The 19,856-nt window shown below is 39.4% G+C and overlaps 1 protein-coding gene across 1 annotated transcript in view; it reads right to left on the bottom strand.

Annotated features, from left to right (window-relative positions):
• SPTBN5 (spectrin beta, non-erythrocytic 5) overlaps positions 1-19,856 on the bottom strand; it is a 104,539-nt gene that overhangs the window by 21,564 nt on the left and 63,119 nt on the right. Inside the window, exons 39-50 of the mRNA XM_035327117.1 lie at positions 19,581-19,766; positions 13,121-13,276; positions 12,343-12,534; positions 11,606-11,701; positions 9,246-9,364; positions 8,388-8,502; positions 7,621-7,734; positions 6,247-6,368; positions 5,556-5,718; positions 3,460-3,648; positions 2,382-2,459; positions 769-941 (exon numbers count right to left, since the gene is read on the bottom strand). Coding sequence (XP_035183008.1) covers positions 769-941; positions 2,382-2,459; positions 3,460-3,648; positions 5,556-5,718; positions 6,247-6,368; positions 7,621-7,734; positions 8,388-8,502; positions 9,246-9,364; positions 11,606-11,701; positions 12,343-12,534; positions 13,121-13,276; positions 19,581-19,766 — 1,703 coding nt within the window. The remainder of the gene's footprint in view (positions 1-768; positions 942-2,381; positions 2,460-3,459; positions 3,649-5,555; positions 5,719-6,246; positions 6,369-7,620; positions 7,735-8,387; positions 8,503-9,245; positions 9,365-11,605; positions 11,702-12,342; positions 12,535-13,120; positions 13,277-19,580; positions 19,767-19,856) is intronic.

Raw genomic sequence — 19,856 nt, 5'->3', positions numbered from 1 at the left:
ATGGAAAGCCTATGGGTATAATGGTATTTATCACTGATAATATCTGACAAGCCAAAGCTACAACATCCTTTCATCTTTCCTCTCAATGTGGACCTGCAGCACTTTATTCATGTTTAGATAGGTGTGAAATAGTTTGATCATATTAATAATTTTGTATGCTTGCTTTCACTGTAAGGAATTTCTAATTTCTTTTCATAAATTTTACATACATCTCTTCATCTATCATAGAAATGAACGTAACCACTTCTAATGCTAGTATTTGTTTAAGATGAACATTACACAACATGCTAGGAAAAATAAAGTAATTCACACGAAAAGCCAAGATCTAATCAGAAAGAACTGCAAAATGCCCTAAAAGATAATTTGAGCAGGGCTTTAAGATAAACCCACTAGAGCAGTGAAAAAGCAGTTGTGTATGAAATGACCTTTCTCGATGGTAGTTAATGATAATGAAATATTTAATGGCACAGCAGGTATGTGTGTGTTCTCTGCAGCACTGTCCCTATGGCCAGGCCAGGGTACAGAATTACAGGAATACTGCTTTTTTCTGAATCTCATCCCCCTTTGCTTAACTGTATTTTGGAAGCCTCCTACTAAATATTAACTAGTCTCAAGCCAATTTTGCAAGATCACAGATTGCAGTGGAAAGTCAAGTAAATGCAAACCAGTTTGTGGTTCTCTTACAACATTTGGATATATTAGAGTCACATTGGAAGAATCTCATTGCAAAAGAGAAGGGTTGCAGACACGGGGAGGGTTTGACTTCACCTCCTCAGAACGGCCTGGCATCTGTTGGTGATGTTGTCTGAGTCGTAATGCTTGTTCTGAATTAGCTGCTGAGCAAACGAAGCCATCTCATCAATTTTCTCCATCTGAGCTTCAAGGGATTTTTCAAACTGCATGTGCTTCCGCTGTAGGCTCTCCACACTAGACAATGAGTCCTGGATGGAATTCAACAAAGGGAAGCTGCTTTCAGTCAGAGTTATTCCATCTACCACACTTATAATCCAGAAGCTAAATGGCATTTACGCCACATTTGCAAGCTGTCAAGAAAATTTATTGGCTTTTGAAATTTGTTGGCACTGAATCTGAGACTTGGGGCCTAAATGTTCCATGCGTGGTCTGAGACCATTATTTCAGGGTCAAAACTGAACAAAACACTGGATGCTTTGCTGCTTCTGCTTACTGCTGTGCTACACAGAGCATCTCACACTTCTCAGGAAATAAAGCTGATCACCTACTCATAAATTGACCTTGTGACGGATGCTATTTTTGACAGCAAATATGGGATGCCAAACTGACATCAAAGTTATGTGAACAAATATGTCACAGAAAGAGATTGAAATTAGAGCTTCAGTTTCAGCCCATGGAATTTGGAAGAGCTCAGATCCAGATTTGAATTTGAGGACTGGTGCCTGCCATTACAGTTAATATAGAGACAAACACATTCTAACTTCCTGTAACATTTGTGAATCCAAAGCTTTAAGAGCTCTCTTTTTAGCACCCCCTTGCACTTTTAATTTTAGAGTCAGTGTCAAAATGTTGTTACTTTAATAAACTCTGCTTTCTCACTGTTCTAGAGGAAGCTATAAAGCTCCTGAAGAAATGTATCGTGTCAAAAGGTCACATCAAATGGGTCAGAAAAACATCTAAACTTCTGGGTGCTTACATGAGTCATTGGAAGAGAAATTACTGAGTGCCTTCTTTGCATTGATGAGCTAAATATGACTGGAAAATGGGTGGCTCCTTCTAAGTCTCTTATACTTCAATGGAGGGACTGTAAATACATACCTCCAGGCTGAAAATTACAGAGACAGACACCAGCCAATAGCATTACATGTTTTTCTTACCATTCGTACCAATTATGTCTATGCTGAACTCTGAGATGTAATCGTAGCTTCTGCACAGACAGCTGATTTGGTACCTATACAAGGTACTGAGTAAACTAAGCATCAGAGTTTATACCCAGCATCCTGCATTGTTTCTGTAACCCATGCCTTAGTCTGTAGTTCCAATTATTGCACTGTTACTGGTACCTGAAGAATCTAATTTAGAGCTACACTAGGTATGTCAGCAGTGACAGGGGTGACAACCTGCACAATGCTGGTAAATTTATTTGGGCCAGTTATATGCAGTTAGAGAAATGCAGCCTTATTTTCCTGCTGTAATAGGAGTAGTCAGACTGTTTAATTACTCTTGGGGCTGAGCAACCCATCCTCTGTAAAGTATTGAGGAAGAAAATCTGATCCCAGATCATCAACAAGACAAAACAGTAACTTCAGAAGGAGAAGATGGAAGGTTCTGAGCACATCATCATACTTCACAGCTCCCAGTTCTCCAGATTGATGCCTGAGAACATTATCGTTTCTTGGAGCACCTACCCCTAAGTCTTCATTGGCTAGGAAAGCCTCTTTGCTGCTGAGCCAGCTCTCAGTCTGTTCCACATAGCCATAGAATTTCTGTATAGGAAAAAAAAGCAGTCATAAACATGATGTAAAGTAGACTTGGGCAAAGTATACTGAAAAAAACCCCTAAACTGCTAGGGCAATTGCAAAAATTAACCACACAGCACTGGATGGCAATAAGCATTAGATGCTGCCAAAACCATGTGCGTAACAACTATTATTGTAGCCTTCTTTTTTATAATATGACTATTTGTCTAAGACATTGGATAAAATGCAAGTCATTGTAGCATGTTTGCTAATACCATAGAGAGTGCTGTGTAAGGTAACTGGCCAGTAAACAGGACTGTAACATGGCCTGATGTAAGTAGAATGTAATACATAAAGAAGCTTAAAAGCAGCCCTTACCATATGGTTTGAGTTCTCAGATATATGAAACTTTTTAGATGGGACTAGTAGGACAAGCTGTTATTTAAGGTACTCGACATTCCCCATTGTAAGATCTCTGTTTCAGTTATTTCTAACTTTTGCCAACAAGTTATTTGGGCAGTAATTTTATAAAGTGAAATGATTGTTTCAGGGATATGTTTCTGGAAAACTGCAGCCAAGACAGTTCTTATATTAGAAAAAATAGCCAGGGAAAAATACATTATTTTGTTCATGCTATATTTTTCTTCAAATAATTCTTTAAAAATACATGCCTCCACCCATGTTTTGGGGGAGGGTATTGAATTTAGTAGGGTAGTGATGTTCTATTTTTAGTATATGCCTTTTATCAACTACATAAATGTTTGACCTAATTTTGCCAAATTTTGTAACTTTTGAAGACCAGATGAGCACATGTTCCATAGAAATTGCTTTGATTTGTAAAGATGGAATTTAAAAATACAATAAAAAATCCTGTGCCCTCAGTAGCCTTCCAGAAACCAGTGTTAAACACAGGGTATTATCATTTCATCCCCAATAGGTGGTAACCCCACGTTATAAATGTGCTGTTTATATCACGGAAAGTTGTCACTGGGATGTGCATTCCCCTGTAGGATGTCATTTTACTCACCTGTAAATCTTGTGCCTGAAACAGTTTTATATATTGCTCCTGCCATGCTTTGATCAGTTCAGACCAGGCTTGCTGTAGTCTGGAAAGGGACTGGTGAATCTCAGGGGTTGCATAGTGACCAGAATTGGCAAGTTGTTGACCATAGTTACTAAGAGAGTTGAATCTTTCCACTCGTGCTTCAATCTCCTCCTAAAATATATTACTAAGGTTGATGTCAAGGGTTTATGGAAAGCCAACTATTCAGAATACAGGCCTTAAGGGGAAGAATATAGACTGTAACTTTCCAACACTAATATTTGTATGGAAAATCATTCGTGTTTGAGCTATGTTACTGAAAGAGCACAGAATTGCCTAAGAGAAAATAAATGTGGACAATAAATGACTTTATTGCTCTAGGAACAACTGGTCTCCTACAAATCAAAATTGGGATTAAATTAGAAACAGATTGGAAAATACTCATATAAATGAACACAGTTTTGAACACCCATAATACTGTATACCCCACTGAGTCTTCCTACATAAAGGTGGTTCTTATGAGACAAACAGTACGTAGAATTTTTCCCCTCCTGCCAAATAAATTGGCATCAGATTATTACATTAAAGACACTGTTCTACTTCATTTCATGGTGTTAAAATGAAATATTTAACTTTTTCACCTGGTCTGAGGAATGAGTTATGCCTGTATACTGAATCCCCGAGGTGAAAGCATTAAAAGCAACTATGAGACCTATGAATTGAGTGTGGAATTCCTGATGGAAACCATTTGAAAATAAAAATAACCATGTACTGAAATAATACTGTACATTAACTCGTAAACTATCTTAAAAATTTCAGCATGGACTACTAGATGTCTGAAATTAGAACAGTTCCTTTTAGAGATTTTTTTTTTTTTTTTTTTTGAGGGTGGTGATGGTGCCCAGTCTTTGATAACACAGCTGTAACATACGATTTTATTTTATTTTTTTTAAATTTAGATTAGTACCTTGTGTTCAACTATAGTCTCCCCTAAGGACTATAGTCTGAGTCACCAACCTGAATAAAAAATAAATCAATTTTTCTTGTCACACCTATAACTTTAGTTTAGTCAACCCTGTGCAAAAGAATACATTCCCTGGATTCTGCCTTTTACTGTGTGACTATCTCTTCAGAAACAATGGCTTCCTTTACTAACAGATATTAAAGACCTAGATCTTGCTACTACCTAAATTTAGAATACACAGCATCAGTGCTTTGTTTTTTTCAAGTGCTTTCTATTGTTTCTAAATTTGCTGAGTTTGTGACATAAGAAATAATTATTAATAAAAAGAAGACTGAAAGAGGAGGGGGCATCAGGTATTTGATACTAAATTTAGGTTTGGAAAATGAAATAGAATTTATAACCTAATTATGCTAGTGACAGGACCCACAAAGCACTGGATTTTCATCATTAATATTAGTCATGATTCTGGGAACATGCCTTTTAGGAAAGGTAACATAACTGCAAAGAAAAGATAACACAAGAGCTGAAAGATAGCAATGACGTTGTGAAAAGTAAAGCAACATTTTTCCTAAGGTTAATTAACAATAGCACTCCTTTTAGAAAATCCACCAAAAATCTTAGCGAGATCAGTCTGCAAACTATTGTGTGGTAATTTGTACTGGGATTTGAAGTGTTTCAGAACTGAAAATACAGTACCATCCAATGGCCATTTACTGCCCCGTGTGAATCAAATTGCTGGTTTTATTTTCCTTTCAGGCAAATGGAGATTGTATCACAAAATCTAGCTCAAAGCTGGATTGCAATTAACTTTTTAGTAGCCTGAGTAAAGAGATAAGCACTGAGACTGAATCAGCTTTTAACCTGCAGGATTGGACAGCAGAAGAGGTGAGAGGTAACGTAGCTTTCTGGGAGTTTTTGCAGAGACATGAGCTGTTAAGCACCTCATGGGATAGAGTTCTGTGAGTTCTTAGGTGACTTCTGTCACTAACCTGTTACTGAAAACAGTCTTACCATATTATTGACAGGTACATGCAGTAGAATCCTGCTGTCTGCAGCATTTAATTCCCGTAAGGAAGGATTCCCAGTATATTCATTTGAAAGCAAGGATGATACTTGCCTTTCTCTGCTGATGCTCCTCAATCATGCTTTCAACTTCATTTAGACTTTTAGGGAGTCCTCCTGCTTCCATTAAACCTCTGATGTTTTGGACCCAGTCTAGCATTTCCTTCATCTCAAGGTTAAACTTCTGCAGTTGATATGAGGCCGCCAGCTTCTCCTTCCTGCAATGCAATGTGCATTAGCCAACAGAGTTGTCTAGTTCCTATTCCCTCCCCATTTGTAGAGCAAGGTATCCTATGAGAAACCAACTCAAGTGAATTCAAGCCTTCTAGCTTTCCCTTGCAGCTCCTTTCTTCATGCTAAAACAAAACTACAGATGATGAATGCTGCCTTGGAGACAATAAGCTTACCCTATTTTCTACCTCAGTTCATTAGGAGAACAACAAAAGTGAAAACCTTCATAGCTGTTGTTTCCAGAAACAATTCCAACTCAGGCCTGAGCCTTTCTTGTTTTGGAAAGATTCAAGAAAAAAATATTCTAGAATCATCCAAAAATAAGTCTTCCACAAAGGCTTCATGACAGATTTAATCAGATTGTCCGGCGGCATTTTAGTAACATTATTTTAGTGGAATAAGCTAGGAACTCATTGGACCAGCTTCCCCAAAGTCACACCTGGAAAGTAGAATTGTGACCCCGGGGAATAGTTTTGCTCCTGCTAAGACATAGTCAGACCACTAGAAGTCTTTACCTTTGTTTGGCCTGTCCCTGGAGTCGCAGCCAGTTGTTTTTCATCTCCTGTTGCTTCATAGTCAGTTTGTCATTTATGGATGGATTCCTTGTGGAAAGGCGGAAAGATTCCAATTCCAATGGCTGGAAAGAGATTTATAGTGGGGTGAATTTATGCCAAAAAGCTTATGTTTGTTCCTCAGATTGCCTTTCAGGACAAGTAGTTCATTTTAAAATCCCAGTTTTCAGAAGTGGTACTTAGATTACAATAACAAAATATATGAAGAGATTTCTTATACGCAGAAAAAAAAACCCATACACATTTCCAAGCAATCATCCAAGTAAGGAAAGATAAGTGTATGTTGCTTCACACCCACAAATGTGACTTTACAATTAAGAAAGCAGTTTTACAGAATGGTGATACACATAGAGGAAAATGAAGTGCTAGTCATAACCTCTAGTAGCCTAATCTAAGATAAGTAACTGGAGCCATGAAGATAAGAGTACACAGAAGCAACCATATTTGCCTTTCAGCAGAGGACTCAAAAATCTCTTGTACCTATTTCAGCTAACAGCTGCATCAAAACACCACTTTCAATGTGGACTTCTGGTTGATGCTGTTTTCTTTAACACAGCCTGATAAACAGTAAAGAACACTCATCAAACCAGGTTTAAAGTCACAATGTGTGAAGGTATCACACATATCGTCACCATTTGCATACTACAGTGAAGAAAAGATTTAGTGAAATTTTGCAGAAATATGTTTCTTATGAAAAGCCTTACTATAGTGAAAATGGTGAGGTGTTGTTATATTATTTCTGAAAACATTTTTTTTTAATATGTCATTATATAGGAACTCAGATCCATATTTAATGCTCCAGTTAGTCCTAAACCATGCAAAGTGGGCGTTTTTCAAAAGCAAGAGCTGATTATAGAGGGAATTATAGCCTAAGATTCTTGAGTTGGCCAGATGCAACAGAAAACTGTGTGCACTGTAATTTTGTATTTTAGTTTTAAACAAAACCAGAGTCAGGATTTTGGTTCAAGTCAGTCCAGAAACTGGGAGAAAGATGGAGAGCTAAATTTGGATTCCATGCTTTCCAAAAGAAGATCCAATCTGGCTTGTAGCGGAGAGTCAGAGAATCAACTAATATGTTAAAAAGGGACTTCTCTTCTTAGATTTGGTCGATCAGAAAGAATGGCATCTCATACAATATAAAGTACAATTAATTGGCACAGTATTTTACACTGAGAATAAATCTGTGTGCTCTGCCATATGTACTGTTTGCTCATACTGATGGATCTGAACAATCACATTGGTGCTGGCACTCTATTCCCAAGAAGCAAACGTGAACTTTTTTTTTTGTAGTATCCTCTGTACTTTTCCACTTCTTACCTCCATTTTGGACTTAATAACGTTGATTTCCCTCTCCATCTCTTCATGTCTTCGAATAAGGTTTTCCACACTTTCTACATCTTTCCCATAATCCAGTGCTTGAATAAGTACACTCTGGAGTGGCAGGGGGATGTGTAAATGGTAAAGATGACACAAAACAAAAGGGCCATATTGTAATTATTTCAAATCGTTTCCCTCTTCCCTTCTTTTTATTGTCACCTCAATGTTCTTATTGTCTTTTTAAATATTAACAGAGCATTTTATGTCTGCACTCTTTAAAGAGATGGAACAAGAACTTTGAGTAGTCTCAATCCTGCTACTGATCATTCACATGTAAAACAAAGGCAGGAATGCTTCCCTGTATTTCTTAATCTGTATTTTCTCTCTTTTTTTTTTTTTTTTTTCCCATAGATGAAAATAGCCCAATATTTCCCATTAAGTCGTGGAGTACAAATTTGCATGACCGTGCATTTCATGAAATATGGAAAAAAAAATTCTCAGAACCCTAGAAGAAATGAAATCCCTGACAATGAAGAAATATATTTGTAGAAGTTCTTATAAAAAATTCAAATCAATGGTTTTGTAACTTGTAGTCGTATTACATATTTGGCTACTGACTTACAGTTCAGTAAACAGCTTTAGTTACATCCATGAAATCATTAGTTTTTTTATAGCCTTTTTCTTCTATTAATCTCAAAATTACAATCCAGGATAGGCATTTTAACCTCCATTTTCCCATGTCAATTAATGTAAATCTGAGAACTCACCTTCTCAGTAATTCTCTCTGTGATATCATCAATTTCTCTGATTAAGGCATGAATCTCTAGGGCTCCTTCTAACTTCTTCCTGTATGCATTCAGGTTACCACGGAAACTGTTCCACCTTTTATTGGAAAGAATATTTTAGGGGTGTATTTCACAGGTGAGACTTTGCACAACTGAGTTTCATGAAGCCCAGATCTAAGCAAAAAGACTAGATTTCTGAGCTACATTGTGACTGAACCCCAGTTTCTCACAATAGGGGACATAGCCTAGAGATAAAGCATTAGTCTGATCAAGCTATCTGGTTATATTTGTTTTAAGTTTTCAGGATGGGATATATGTTAAAAGCTAAGAGGTCCTGATGCAGTTACCTTAAACTCTCAATAACCTTACAACCCCTACCTTCATGCTTTTGGTTCTTAGCTAGTGGACTGTGAAGTAGCAGAATCATAGTATGGTTTGGATTGGAAGTGACCTTAAAGTTATTTAATCCAACCCTCTTGCCATGGGCAGGGACACCTTCCACTAGATCAGGTTGAAGCAATATGCTTCTTCACCAGGGCAACATCTGCACAAACAGATGGAAGTGTTTTAGCTTCATGGATGTAGTCTGTAAAGTTTTGTGAAATAGCATGTCTGTCTCCAAGGCTAGACACATGACTTTGGCTCTGCTGGATTAGAAATCCTGCTGGCTAACTGCTTCTAGAGTCTTGAAAGGCAGCTTCAGTGCCTGAAGTTTGGTAGTCACAACATTAAAGAAAATACATCTTGCAATTCCTTCACTAATCTCAGCCCAGCCCGCCTAAGATACCTTATCTTCCCTTTCTCTTATTGTTTAAACAGAAGATTTAAAAGCATACTCACGTTTCATTGAGCTGCTTCCGGCGCTGATATATTGTCCTTGTCTCTTCCTTGTTTTGTCTCTCCAGTTTCATGGCCAGGGCATTGATAGCCTTGATGTGAGCATCATCTACTGTTGTCTCCTTCAAAGCAAGAAAAGGAACCAAAGTATATGTTCAAAGTGCTGATGACTGAGTCTGACACATGCAAAACAGCAATAACAGCAACAAGCAAGATTTATACCTCGCTACCAGAAATTTCAGACAGCTCTACTATTGTGCTGCTATTATCAGTCCGAAGTGAGCAGACAGTGCAGGCAAGAAAGAACGCTAATAATGATACAGTGCGTAATGACGATACATAGAATCAGCCATGATCTAGGTCTAGATAAGAACTCTCAGAGCTTCGTTTCTAAGCCAGGCATTCTAGCAGGGGCTCATCTGTTGAGGAAACACAGCTGCAGCTGCTAGTTACATAGGTGGCTGCCGTGAAACAGCTGATGTGTGGCAAATTGTTCCTCTGTCAAAAAGGTAAGTGGCTTGTAGTTCTTCACTTGTTTTTTGTAGATAGGCTTCTGTTCAGAAGTTCCTTAAGATCTATAAAGCCCTGAGAAACCCAGACAACCCATAAATCAGGTTGTAAGGTATGTCATTGCTTTTTCTTCTAAAGCAACACCACTGTATTTTAAAAGGTATGCTAAACCTTTCAGGCAACTTGCTTCCCGTGTAGCATATGCACCACAGAAAGGATAATATTTGCACAAATACTCTGTACTATAGTGGGTAATTCTTTTGGTGCATGATGGATGGCCAACACTGAACACTGCTCCAGGATTCAAAAACATTCTTTATTTTTGTAAGACCAGTAAATCACAGGCTTAGTGGGGAGACATTAATCACTGGTGTAGTAGAAGCACAGCTGCCACATACCAGCAAATTTTTATTGAACTATTTACTCCATTTGTATTTTATTTATGCTATATCCATACCAACACGCACATTTCCACATGAATTACACATAGCCACAAAGTAAACAATAGAAACCAGAAGACAGACATGTTACTTTTTCAGAAACCTTGCAGTCTCCTCTTCTGGGAGCTAGCAGCATAGTATTTCGGAATATGAGTAGAAAATTTGGCAGCCATCAACATGGGATAGTTTATCCCCACCCTGCCCTCACATTTGTCTAGTTGGGGAACCTAGACTGGATGGATGTACACACCGTGCTAGGACCAGCATGCTTCTCTTCGTGTCACCCTATAAAGCATGGTATAATCAAGCACCAGCTATGATAGTATCAGTCTCAGCCTTTTCTGTTATGAACCATGTTTAAAGTGTTACAGGAGCAGTGGCTACAAGCTGGCAGAGCTCTGCCTTAGTCAAAGGAAAGATTTATTTCTTCAGCATTATGCTGACTAGGGCACCATGCTGTTTCTTTTTCACCATCCTTCTTTTTGACTTGTAAAACCTGTAGCACAACCCTTGCTCCCTTCTCTAACTCATGGTTCAGCTAGTGAGGACTGAAGGGTCAATGAAGGCTCCTTCACTTCCCTGATTCTATGGTACTGAATTTTGAGTATTTTGGCTTTCTGCCCAGATCCAGTATTGATACACTGCCACAGGAAATCCTGCCAGGCTCTGGAAAGGGAAGCTCACGGTTTTCTCTCAGATGCCAGGCATATCTATGCTTTTCTTTTGTGTAGAAGAGGATTGTCATCTTCTGCTATTAGGCAACAGAAAGAGAAGATGGGAGCTGCCATTACAGTAACTGGCAACGAGGATAACAGGCAAGCAGGATAAAGAGAAGATTAAGAGAGAACATTAGAGTAAGCCTCACTCATGAAGTTCTAACAGGTCTCCTTCCAGACCTTCCTCAGAGTTTTCAGACTAGCAAGGATGGGAAGGGAGAAATAAAGGAGGGAAATGGATAAAAGTGGACAATTTGCTTTAAAGGGCTTGTTCACAGAAGGCTTATATCAGACTTCAGACTCAAACATTGCTGAAACAACCACTTTTAATCCACCTTTGGATGGAACTCACTATGACTTGCAGACCACATGAAACAAACTGGAAATTTGCTCAAAACTTCATTCAGACTTGCACAGACAGCTGTTCATCAACATAATGCAATCCTAAATTTTAGGTTGTATCACAAGCACCTGATGGCTCTGTTTAGACAACATCAAAGCAGAAGGCACAATGATGGAAACCAGTATCCATTTCAATAGCTTACAAAGTGGCAATAAGAGTTACCTCCCTTATCTTTCATCTCCTCAGGGTACTGGAACTGTATTTACTACCTGGATATGTTGCTGGGCTGAAAAGTTAACTGTTGCTTCCAGCCTTACAAGGAATATGGAAACAGACATGGAAAACACCTCTTACCCCTGATGTCGCACCACGGAACTCATTCAGCTTTTTCATGAGCTGCAGGCAGTGCTCATAGTCATTTCCCACATCACCTATGTTAATCATGACTTCCTGGGAAAAAAAGCAGTAGACAGGCAAACATTCAGGCTAATAATACAAGAATACAATACATCCCAGTACTTAGGCTGAAACAGTTAAGTTCTGTGATGTTCTCTATAAATCATTGACCTATGACTTCCGAAGTAGTCTCTTCTGATTTTTAGATAATCACGAGACTTATTCTCAATTTCTTTTCCAAGCTATTACTGATTATTAAACAGCCTATGAATGAAAACTTAGTGGATAAAGTGACTTCTTTCACTGCTACAAAGGAACTTTCAGTTTTGATACACAATGAAACTGAATGCCAGTTGCCAAATGCTCCAAGTCCCTTCAATTCTAGTGTGCTTTTAGACCTCCATTTTGACAGAGACACACAAGACCACCACCGACAATCTCAATTTCTTTTTGTGTACATTTTACATGAGAAGATGTGCTAATACTGTCCAACCAACTCCGGCACAGAAACACTCCAGAAAGTTTTTAGAACCTTTTGGATTTTTCCTTCCATATTGTCTGTAGAGCACATCACGATTCTCTCATGCAAAAGGCTCTACAAATACATCGTGGAAGATTAGACATTTATCACATGTTCATTGCAAGATAGCTAGACTCTAGTGCTCTTCTTGGGTTAAACACTGGAGTTCATTTACCTTCTCCCTGATCCAGGCTTCCACCTGGTTCACTTTCTGGAGAAATTCCAGGAAATCCCGGCTATCCTCCAGCATCTTTCCACGGGCAGCAACAGCTCTCTTCAACTTCTCCCAATGCTCCTGAAGCATGCGGACTTGGTGACGAATCTCCACTGATTTGGGGTGGCCTTTTGATACCAGGGCTTCTCCTTTCTTCACATTCAGGAGAGGGGATTAGAAACGATGGTTACTACTAATTTTTAATACAATTACCATGGTACATGACTTTTCTAGAAGGACTCTCACTTTCCTAACCTGCACAATAAATTACTAATGCAATTTCTCAGGTCTCAAGTAATAATGCTCAATAATGCCTTACGTCTGGAGGGAATCAAGAACAATAGATGTAAATATTTGCCTGCCAAAGAGAGGTATTACAGATGATTGTGCCCTTCAAGTGTGTTATTTGCCCAGTATCAATGAGTATGTTCAGCTACTGGGCATGAAATCCTATTTACCTTTTGTAGGAGTAATCACCTCAGGCAAGGAAGAAGTTGGTGATATCTTTCTCTTTGGACAATAAGGAAAGACAGAAGTCCCTAATCCCTTGGAATGAGAAATTAAGAAATCCCTCTGTTGTAAATTAATGGCATTTTATTTCCATGGCACAGAAACTGGGTTCTTGTCACACAAGTAGAAAAAATGATAATGAGCTGGTGAACAAGCTACCCTTCTTTCTCATTCCATCTTAGACAACCTGCAGTAATCTGTAAAAACACTAGCAGAGTGTGAGGGTTACCTTATTAACAGCTGTGATGATTTCTTCATTCGCTAGAATCTCTGCCTCAAAGACTTGATGTTTCTGCAGCAGCTTCATTTTGTCCTGCAGATTGCTGGGGTCTTGTATGGAAGGATCCTCTAGTTTCTGCATGCGCTCACTGATCCAGTTTTCTGCCTGCAGCAGTGTGAAACACCTGAGTTAGCGTGACAACTACATGCTATCCTGGGTCCTCCTTCCAAGACATGTCATTATTCAATGCAACTGCCTATTCCTGGGCTAGTAAGATTGAGCTGGGAGCTGACAGACATGATAGCTTTCCAGTTTCTGAACTATTCTACTTGACAGGAAATAAAAGCAGGTAGGAATGAAAATCATTTTTATCTGACCACAAGAATAATGAAAAAATTCCTTGCATACCCAAAATTTTATCACAAGCCATAAATATATTAGTCAATATTCTAGATTAGACATAGAGGATCCTTGAGAAGATGTTCAGTCTTAACATGGTAGACATTTAAAATGAGCTTGTGACAACTGGGTCTTGGATTTAGGGCTCTGAGTTTCATCTCCTATCTTTGTCATTGACCTACCTGTAAACTAGGTTAAGATTCTTGTAAATTCTGTGCCTCACCTATAAAACTGTGCTAAAATTCCCTCGATTTCAGAGATGTTCTGAGACCTAAATGGAAAATCTGAAGCAATAAAGCCATACTGATGTGTCGAAGCAGTAGTTAGTTTTTTTGAAAGCAAATACAAATCTATGTGTTTTTACACTTCATAAAATTCAAAATATTCTAGTCAGGAACATCAGATTCAGACCATCAGGTGAACCATGAGGACTAATAATGCACAGGTTCCATGCTTCTCTTAGGAAATTCTTTCTTAGGGGATTTAAATGTATGCAGAATAAAATGGACAACAGGGTAGTGACCTTACTGCATTTTTTTTAAAAGTTAGCTAAACTTCAGCACTTAGCACTGACAGAAATATTTTCTATCCATCAAAGCACACAGCTGAACATTTCACATACACTGTAACTGATCCCACTGTCCTCAGAGCACTGAAGTACCCAAATGTTTTGACTACAGAAGAACAGCAAATTGAAGCCAGCTTCATCAGTTTCAAAGCGTCTTGGCTGTCCTTGTGGAACTGCTCTACACACACACAAGAACTGAAAACTGGAAGATTTTCTCAGTTAATTAATGATTTGAAGTGTTGTTTCAGCTGCTGAAATTCTATAAACAATAACAGAAATAGCTTTCACTAGCAGCACACTCTCCAGAAACCATTTCCCTCCAAAGTACATTTAGAGATTCACGCAGGAGCCCTATGCCTTATGTCAAGGTTGCCTGGGACAGCAAACTGTCATCTGCTGTTTTCATTTCTGACACCCTCCCCACAGGGTAGGGCCTTCTCTCATTACCCAGCCACACATTAACACTTTAAGGTCAATTTAACTGACTTCTCAGTTAAATGGGAGAGGCTCATCCATGCAGTTAGGCTGAGAAACCAGTGGATCCCCTTACATTGCCACTCAAAGGGTGATTTCTCTCCTTTTTTTTTTTTTTTTTTTTTTTTTTTAAATAAGTAAGGGCTTAATGGCAGACTCAACAAAACTTTAAAAATCACATTTGTATTCTTGGTGACTTGATTTGTTCTCAGCCTTACTTAGGATGGCTCCAGAGAGCGAGAGACCTTTCTCCTGGCTCCATGTCCATATTCAGATGTAAAGCAAGGCAGACCTGCTTTTCCCAAGATCTTTCTATGGAATGCCTTATGGTTGATTGGACAAACATTTTCACTTTATTGAAGACCAAGACAGCGAGACCCGTGTAATAGTGTAGTACATGGGAACTGCCTTATTTCTATGGGACGCATATTAAAAAAAAAAGTGTGTCCACTATCGATTTAGGGGAGTTTTAGGTTGGATGTTAGGAAGAACTTCTTTACCGAAAGGGTTGTTAGACATTGGAACGGGCTGCCCAGGGAAGTGGTGGAGTCACCGTCCCTGGAGGTCTTTAAAAGACGGTTAGATGTAGAGCTTAGGGATATGGTTTAGTGGGGACTGTTTGTGTTAGGTCAGAGGTTGGACTCGATGATCTTGAAGTCTCTTCCAACCTAGAAATTCTGTGATTCTGTGAGAAACCTACATTTTCAAAATATCTGTTGCTGTAATCTCAAAAGGACAAACTGTTTGTAAATTACACTGATTTTTAATAACAGAAATATTCAAAATATATACAGAGCTGTGCACATTCCAAGCATTTATAATTCCTTCTCACTCCTCTGAAACAAATAAGTAAATGTTATTTATTCTCTTGTACAGAGGGCGAAAGGGAAAGCAATTTAAGTGCCACTAATATGGTGGGCAAGTTTCAGAGTCAGCATTAAAATTCAGAGATGACTTTAGAGGTCAAGACTTTCAACTTTATGATCTTTCCTCTGCAACAACTTACATAAATACTACATAATACATAACATACACAATACAATTACATAAATATGTTTCTAAGTAGCAATCTGCTCATTTGCCTTCTGCGTTAAGACTGAGGTGTATAGGATTGACTGTCCGATTGTCTAGGACAGTCTAGGATAGTCTAGAAGTCTATCTTCTGTGGGACTGGAAGAGTGACAGTTTCCAGGAGAGCGTGTCCTACCCTGTGAGCTGCAAGCACGTGATCTCCTAAGCAAGTCACTGCAGGTTTTGTCTAGAAACAAATTACTTTGTCCTGAAAGTGGTACAAACTAGGAGACTTTTAACCATGACAACAATCTTTACTTTCTGCTGACAGGAAAAAACAAAACAAAACAAAACAAAAATTGTTTGATCAATAGAAATTACTTAAGATGACTGTAGGAGGGAGAACTTCCAGGGGAGTGGGATCTGAGCTATGGGACTTTTTCTCCCAAAAAGTAAGAATAAACAATGACCTCAATGATTTCACAACTAAATTCAAACTCTTCTCTGCAATTTAGTTTTCCTTTGGGGACTATGCTCATAAATGAACCCATACACACCCAGAACATCATTACAATCAAGTTAAACATTCCATTCTACTCACCAAAGAGGAAGGGAGATATTACCACAATTTTTTTTTTAATTCCTTGGTGTCATTCACATTCTACAGTGGTAGGCAATGAATTTAGGCTGGCGGACTAAACAAGTAGCTTGAGAGCAAAAACTCCCTACAGAACGCTTGGCTGAATTAATGTGGAGAAATTGGCTGAGAAAAGGGAAATATTCCTCACTATACAAGACAGATGCTGTGTGTCCTGGTTTGAGTTAGGATAGCGCTGAAGTGGCTCAGGTGGACTTGGACTGGCAACGTAAGGGTGAATTATTTATAGCCCGATGGGCCCATGAAACCTCGGGCCATCAAGGTAGAGATGCAACATACAGATGGGCTTGTGATCGAGGGGTGGACCTGACCATGGACACTATAGCACAGGTTATTCATGACTGTGAAACATGTGCTGCAATCAAGCAAGCCAAATGGTCAAAGCCTCTTTGGTATGGAGGACGATGGCTGAAATATAAATATGGAGAGGCCTGGCAGATTGATTACATCACACTCCCTCAAACCTGCAACAGCAAGTGCCACGTACTTACAATGGTGGAAGCAACCACCAGATGGCTGGAAACATATCCTGTGACCCCTGCCACTGCCTGGAACACTATCCTGGGCCTTGAAAAGCAAGTCCTGTGGCGACATGGCACTCCAGAAAGAGTCCCAATGGGACTCGTTTCTGAAACAACCTTATAGACACTTGTGCCAAAATGGTATTGAGTGGGTGTATCACATCCCCTATCATGCACCAGCCTCCGGTAAAGTTGAGCGATACAATGGACTGTTAAAGACTACACTGAAAGCAATGGGTGCTGGGACATTCAAAAACTGGGACACACATTTGGCAAAGGCCACCTGGTTAGTCAATACTAGAGGATCTGCTAACCGAGCTGGACCTGCCCAGTCAAACCTGTTACGTACTGTAGAAGGGGATAAAGTTCCAGTAGTGCACGTAAGAAACATGCTGGGAAAGAGAGTCTGGGCTACTCCTGCCTCAGGAAAAGGCAAACCCATTAGTGGGATTGCTTTTGCTCAGGGACTTGGATGCACTTGGTGGGTAATGCAAAAGAATGGGGAGGTCCGATGTGTACCTCAAGGGGATTTAATACTGGGTGAAAATAGCCCATGAGTTGGATTGTATTATGTTAATTATTATATAATACTGTATGTCATCACTGCCATGATTCCTATATGCCAATGTCCTATTAATGGTATCATGGTAACAACCATGCAGATACTGATGAATGAATTTTGATAGAACTGGACAAGCAAAGTGATGTGATGGAACGAGAATGGGCTTCAACGTGTGACAATCCAACATCACACACCATTTCTTCTGCCCTGAAAGACTGCAATAACAGATGGAGCCTGAAGTCAGTCATGGACTATGCAAACTCAGTGGACATTCTATATATATTATGAATGAAAATGGTGGTCAATTGGAATCTATTGGAAAGGGTGTAACCTGAGCATGACATAAGTATGACATAGGTATGGAATAAGAGGTGGATATATGTCCTGGTTTGAGTTAGGATAGAGTTAATTTTCTTCCCAGTAGCTGGTAGGGTGCTATGTTTTGGATTTACGATGAGACTAATGTTGATAACACACTGATGTTTTACTTGTTACAGAGCAATGCTTACGCTAAGCCAAGGACTTTTCAGCTTCTCACTCTGTCCTGCCAGCAGACAGGCTGGGGGTGCAGCAAGAGCTGGGAGGGGACAGACCCAGGACAGCTGACCCCAACTGGCCAAAAGGGTATTCCACACCATCTGACGGCATGCTGAACAACATATAGGGGTGGCTAGCCAGGGTGGGGGGCTGGCTGCTTGGGGATAGGCTGGGCATCGGTCAGCGGGTGGTAAGCAATTGCATTGTGCATCACTTGTTTTGTACATATTATTATTATTTTCTGTTCTAATAAACTGTCTCTATCTCAACCTATAGGTTTCAGTTTTTTCTCATTTCTCTCCCCCATCCCAGAGATGGAGTTGGGAGGGTGAGTGAACGGCTGTGTGGTGTTTAGCTGCCGGCCGGGTTAAACAACAACACTGTGCTAGAAGCATGTGATTCAAGAAAACAGAATGAAGGAGGACCCGAGCCCAAGCTCTGATTTGACAATTACAGGGAGATGGGAAACAATGAAGTATTCCTAGCCAAGGGGTTGATTGTATCTCTAGGAGGGCAGTCACAGTTTCTCCACCAGAAAGGGTGTTTGCAGTTATGGGACCTTTCCATCAGAGGTACATTGCTCTTTAAAAAATATTAGCATTGTGCTATGCACCGTCCAGTCCATCAGCTCCCCTCTGGGAGTGGACCAGCTGTCATTGGTGGGCTGGTTCATGTGAAGATGGAAAGGTATGACCAACTAATACAGGTTAATATTTGACTGTGTAAATAATTCCTGATAAAGTTTATTTTAAAAAGCAGAGTGCAACTCTGGCTTTTTAGTGTAGCCAAAGAAGAGGGTATTTAAATATTTTATTATATTTAAATATTTTATTATATTTTATTATTATGGTGGGAGTTCCAAATCTATTGTGCTACAAATGGAATTTAGCAGCCATTTATTCCTTAGATTACTTTTTTATTTGTTTGTTTTTAATTTGGTTGTCAGCAGCAACTGTGTTAAAAGTCTTTGGAAACAATCCTAATTTGAACTGTCAGGACATGTGCCTTTTCTGTGGGCTGGGAGGTGACAAGTACCTGCAGTTTTTCTTTAAAACATGGAGGATGTTCCAAAAGATAAAGCAGCAGAAGGGGTGTTTACCAGACCATCAAGAGTGTTTATAAGTGTCCCTCTGGGTCTGTGTGCTGTTGTTTATGCCAGCACACTGGATGCTAGCACATTTTTCAGTCACACACATTGTGCTGCCCTTTGAAAGACTGACCTGTTATGTTTTTCCAAAAGTGGTGCCAGGAGCCGAGCTACTTGGTTACAGCACTAAGGCCAGAACAGGAGACAGAGACTAACATGTTCTGCAGACTAGTCTACAGTAGCTGAAGAGCCATGCTCACTTACAGCACTGTTTTGAAGGCTGTCAGTGAGTATCCACGAGTAAAGGTTGGTGCCCTTGCCATGTTGGTTTCTACTTTGTATTTACTCTGACATCCCTTTCTTTCCTAGCAAAGGAAACATAAGCTGGCAGTTACCTTTCCATGAGCTTTATTTCAGCAAAGCTCCTGATGTATAAAGCAGCTCTAACTGGCACAATGCCACAGTGATGGTATAGTGGCAGCAATATTATTGGCTCACCTACCCCTTTGCGTGAAAGCATGGCAGTACAGGAGTTGCCATACCAGAGCAGATTATCAATTCATCTAATCTCTGGCAAGAACAAACACTTCATTCAACAGTGGTAGGCAGTTCCCCTCCCGTCCATCCTCATACCAGTCTAAAACCCTCTTACCTCTGCCAAGTTCTGGTAGAAAAGTGCTAGAAGAAGAGTGGTCTGCAGCTTGTCTCTCCTGCTCTGGGAGAGATCCTTGATCTGCTGCTTCCTCACAAGAATGGTGTTTAGTTTGTGCTGTATCTGTAGTCCATCCAGTCCACCATCCTTTTCTAGCCTGCTTGCCTGTTCTTGAAGAGACATAATCTGAGAAAGCAACAAATCTCAAGTCACATTTATGCTTCCATATGGTTTGAAAAAAAAAAAAAAAAAAAAAAAAAAAAAAAAAAAAAAAAA

This window comes from Oxyura jamaicensis, chromosome 5 (genome assembly GCF_011077185.1).
Source record: "Oxyura jamaicensis isolate SHBP4307 breed ruddy duck chromosome 5, BPBGC_Ojam_1.0, whole genome shotgun sequence".
Lineage (NCBI taxonomy): Eukaryota > Metazoa > Chordata > Aves > Anseriformes > Anatidae > Oxyura > Oxyura jamaicensis.
This window is presented reverse-complemented; position numbering and strand designations above follow the sequence as displayed.